The sequence below is a fragment of the Elephantulus edwardii genome, unplaced genomic scaffold (genome assembly GCF_000299155.1).
Source record: "Elephantulus edwardii isolate Elephantulus edwardi_28Jun2011 unplaced genomic scaffold, EleEdw1.0 scaffold00117, whole genome shotgun sequence".
In the NCBI taxonomy this organism is placed as follows: domain Eukaryota; kingdom Metazoa; phylum Chordata; class Mammalia; order Macroscelidea; family Macroscelididae; genus Elephantulus; species Elephantulus edwardii.
Genome location: NW_006399867.1, coordinates 5,751,792 through 5,755,042, shown reverse-complemented (window position 1 = coordinate 5,755,042; position 3,251 = coordinate 5,751,792). Strand labels below are relative to the sequence as shown.

General features: G+C 46.5%; 1 protein-coding gene across 1 annotated transcript in view; it reads right to left on the bottom strand.

The window, feature by feature from the left end:
• Positions 1-1,559: 1,559 nt before the first annotated feature.
• The window catches only part of GP2 (glycoprotein 2 (zymogen granule membrane)), a 26,601-nt gene continuing 24,909 nt past the window's right edge, over positions 1,560-3,251 (bottom strand). Inside the window, exon 11 of the mRNA XM_006892655.1 lies at positions 1,560-1,621. Within this exon, the coding sequence (XP_006892717.1) occupies positions 1,560-1,621 (62 nt within the window). The remainder of the gene's footprint in view (positions 1,622-3,251) is intronic.

Sequence of the window (3,251 nt, the reverse complement as noted above, 5' to 3'; positions counted from 1 at the left end):
TGGTTCCAACTCTACAGTACTCAACAATAACAACAACAACAATGAGAGCAATGCTTCCGAAGGGAGCTCTGGTGGCCTGGCGGCAAGAAGCTGAGCTGCAATCCTGAAGGCACGCAGTTGAAATCCACTAGCTGCTCTGCGGGAGAAGGATGGGCAATCTCTTCCTGTGTGATTAACTGCCTCTGAAAACCCTCCTGACGGTCGGTTCTGGGTTGGTTCTGACTTGATGATAATCAACAACAACGATGCCCCTGAAGGGAGCTCTGGGGGCCTAGTGCCAAGGAATTGAACTGCCAATGTAAAGGTGTGCGGTTCAAATCCACCAGCGGCTCTGAGGAGGAAAGATGGGCAATCTCCTCCTGTGTGACTAACTGCCTCTGAAAATCCACTGGAGGGTCCCCTATGAGTTGGTTCTGACTTGATGGTACACAACAACAACAAAACCCCTTGGAGGGTCATCTAGGAGTTGATTTCAACTCGACAGCAGTGAGTGAGTGTGAGTGAGTGACGTGATCTGAAGTGGACTTCTTTGCGTTACGATCATGTCGCCTTTGACAAGGAAACCAGAGTGGACGCTCTCCTCCCAGCACTTGGGCATCTGGCCTGGCTCCTGTCGTTTTCTCAGTGCTGTTTGCAGAGGTCTAGTGGTCTTCGTGTCGTGGGAAAGGGGAGCGTTCTTTTCTCCCAGCACCCAGCTGCTCCGAGGGAGAAGGATGGATAATCTGCCCCATGTGATTTACAGCCTCTGAAAACCCCCGGGAGGATCCGCTGGGAGTGTGCTCCAACTTGACAACACGTAACAACAAATCAAGGAGGCCCCTGGGTGGCACAGATGGTTTGTATTCAATGCAGAGGTTGGTGGTTCAAATCTATCTACTAACGTATTGGAAGAAAGACCTAGTGATCTGCTTCTGTATGATTACAGCCAAGAAATCCTTCCGGGCATAACTCTACTTTGTCACCCATAGTGTTGCCATGAGTTAGAATTGGCTGGATGACAGTGGGTTTGGTTTTTGTTCTTGTTATTGGGCAGATAAGTCAAAGCATGGCTAAGGTAGGGTCAGAGGCAGGAGAACAATGGGACCAGGGTTCCCTGGAGCAAAATCTCCACCCCTTTATGTCACGATGACACAGTGGCTGTTGAAATCAAGCTGAAAATATGTAAAAGGAGGCAGTATGAAAGCAAAGGTCAGTCTGTTCAATTCATCAGAAGTTAAAGCAGGTGCTATAGAAAAGGTATCCTGGGACAGGCCTCATTCTTCCACCCAACAGCAACCCCACACCTTCCCACTGGGGTTATGGATACAAGGGACACTTACTTGTGTTAAAGGATGGGGCTACACTGGGGCACCTGGCAAGAACGCTTTCGAAATCCCAGCAATCAATGAAAATGACGAGACAACAGGGCTCCCACCGTGAGCGAAAAGAGGGTTAAAGAAGGGGAAAGACCATCCCTTTCCCAAACCTAGCCTAGCCTTGACTCTATTAACATCAAGACTGTCCACACTATTGTAAGACATTATCCACAGGATGGAGTTTCAAGGTCAAGGGTCCAGTTCTCAGAAGAGCCACGCAAGCAGAACAGGCAGGAGAAGTAGAGTCCAGGTCGCCAGGAACAACTCTGTAATACAAAAGACAACGTCAAGTGTGGGGCTTTAAAAGTCCAAGCTAGCTGGCCTCCTCCTTCTTTGGATGCAAAGGATGCAAAGGGTAGAGTTTGCATGGGGCTGGTCTGGGCCACAGTCTCAGGAGGCAGTGAAGAGTTCTTGGGGAAGAAACAGAGCCAGTTAATTACCAAACTTTTCATTTATAGGGTCTCTATGAGTTCTCTATAACTCGATGGCACTTAACAATACCACCACCAACATAGAGAGAGAGAGCTGTGGGCCTAGTGGATAGAAAGATATGCTACCAAGCCATAGGTTGGTGATTTTAATCTGCGGCCCTCAGGCCTGGTTTTAATTGTTTTCGGTCAAACATTCTTCTAAGTGGCATAGCACTGGTCTGTCTATTTGCTGTACAGAGGAAATTCCTGGTTGCTGTGATGCTAAACACTGTGACACTGATGTGTCAAAATGTGATAATCGTCACCCATGGTGGACAGTGCTTGGTGGAGCTCTCCAATGAAAACAAGCTTGAAAGCAGGAGTGGCACCCACTTCCGAAATAGCTTGTCTCTGGAAACCCTATGAATCTGGTGAAAGGATGAAAATTATACAAGTGTTCAGGCCTTTCATTCATAGGGTCACAATGGGTCGTCTATGACTGGATGGTACTTAACAACAACAACAAAAACAACATATTAATAAATTCAAACAACAGTAGGGGCTGGCACATGGTAAATACGATATGTTATTTTGTTGTTATTAGCTACTGTCTAGTCAGTTTCTGGCTCACAACAGAGGCAAAACAACGTGATCCAAAGGATTTTTATTGGCTTATTTTCATCTTGTACGTTCATCTTCATCTAGACACTACTGAAACCTGTTCAATATCTATTGCTATTCTTGTTGTGTTGTTAGATGTTGTCAAGTTGAGTGCAACTCATAGCAACCCTATGAACAACAGATCTGAGCCCTGTCCTATCCTGCACCAACCTCACGCTTCCTGACACTCTCGAGCTCATTGCTGCAGTCACCGGGTCAATCCACCTGGCTGAGGGTCTTCTTCTCCTTCACTGACCCCCCACGTTTTCAAGCATGATGTCCCTCTCCAAGGAATAGCCTCTTCTAGCAACATGGCCAAAGTACATGAGACAAAACTTCACCATCCCAGCATCCAAGGAGCACTTTGGCTGCACATGCTCCGAGACGTATCAGTATGTTCTTTTGGCAGTCCCTGGGATGTTCAGTACTCTTTTCCAACACCACATCTCAAAGGCATCAATTCTTCTTCTGTCATCCTCATTCACTGTGTAGCTCTCAAACCATAACAAGTGACTGAAAAGACCATGGTTTGAATCAAGTGCACCTTTGTCCTCAAACTAACATCACTGCTATTCTTTTTATATTTTAATTTATTTCTTTTTCATTTCAATGAACATCTACAGAGATATTGGAATTCTATTCCTTCATTGTTGCACCCTTCTCCCCGCCTACCCCACCTCACCCCTCCTGCCCCCGTTTGCTCCTCTCCTTGAAAAGCAAAAGAAAAACTCACTCATTGGTACACAATCCGCCCCGCACCTCCCCCAATCCCACCCCCAATCCCAAATATAATCCACTCTGCAACCCTCATTGAATATTTCAAAAG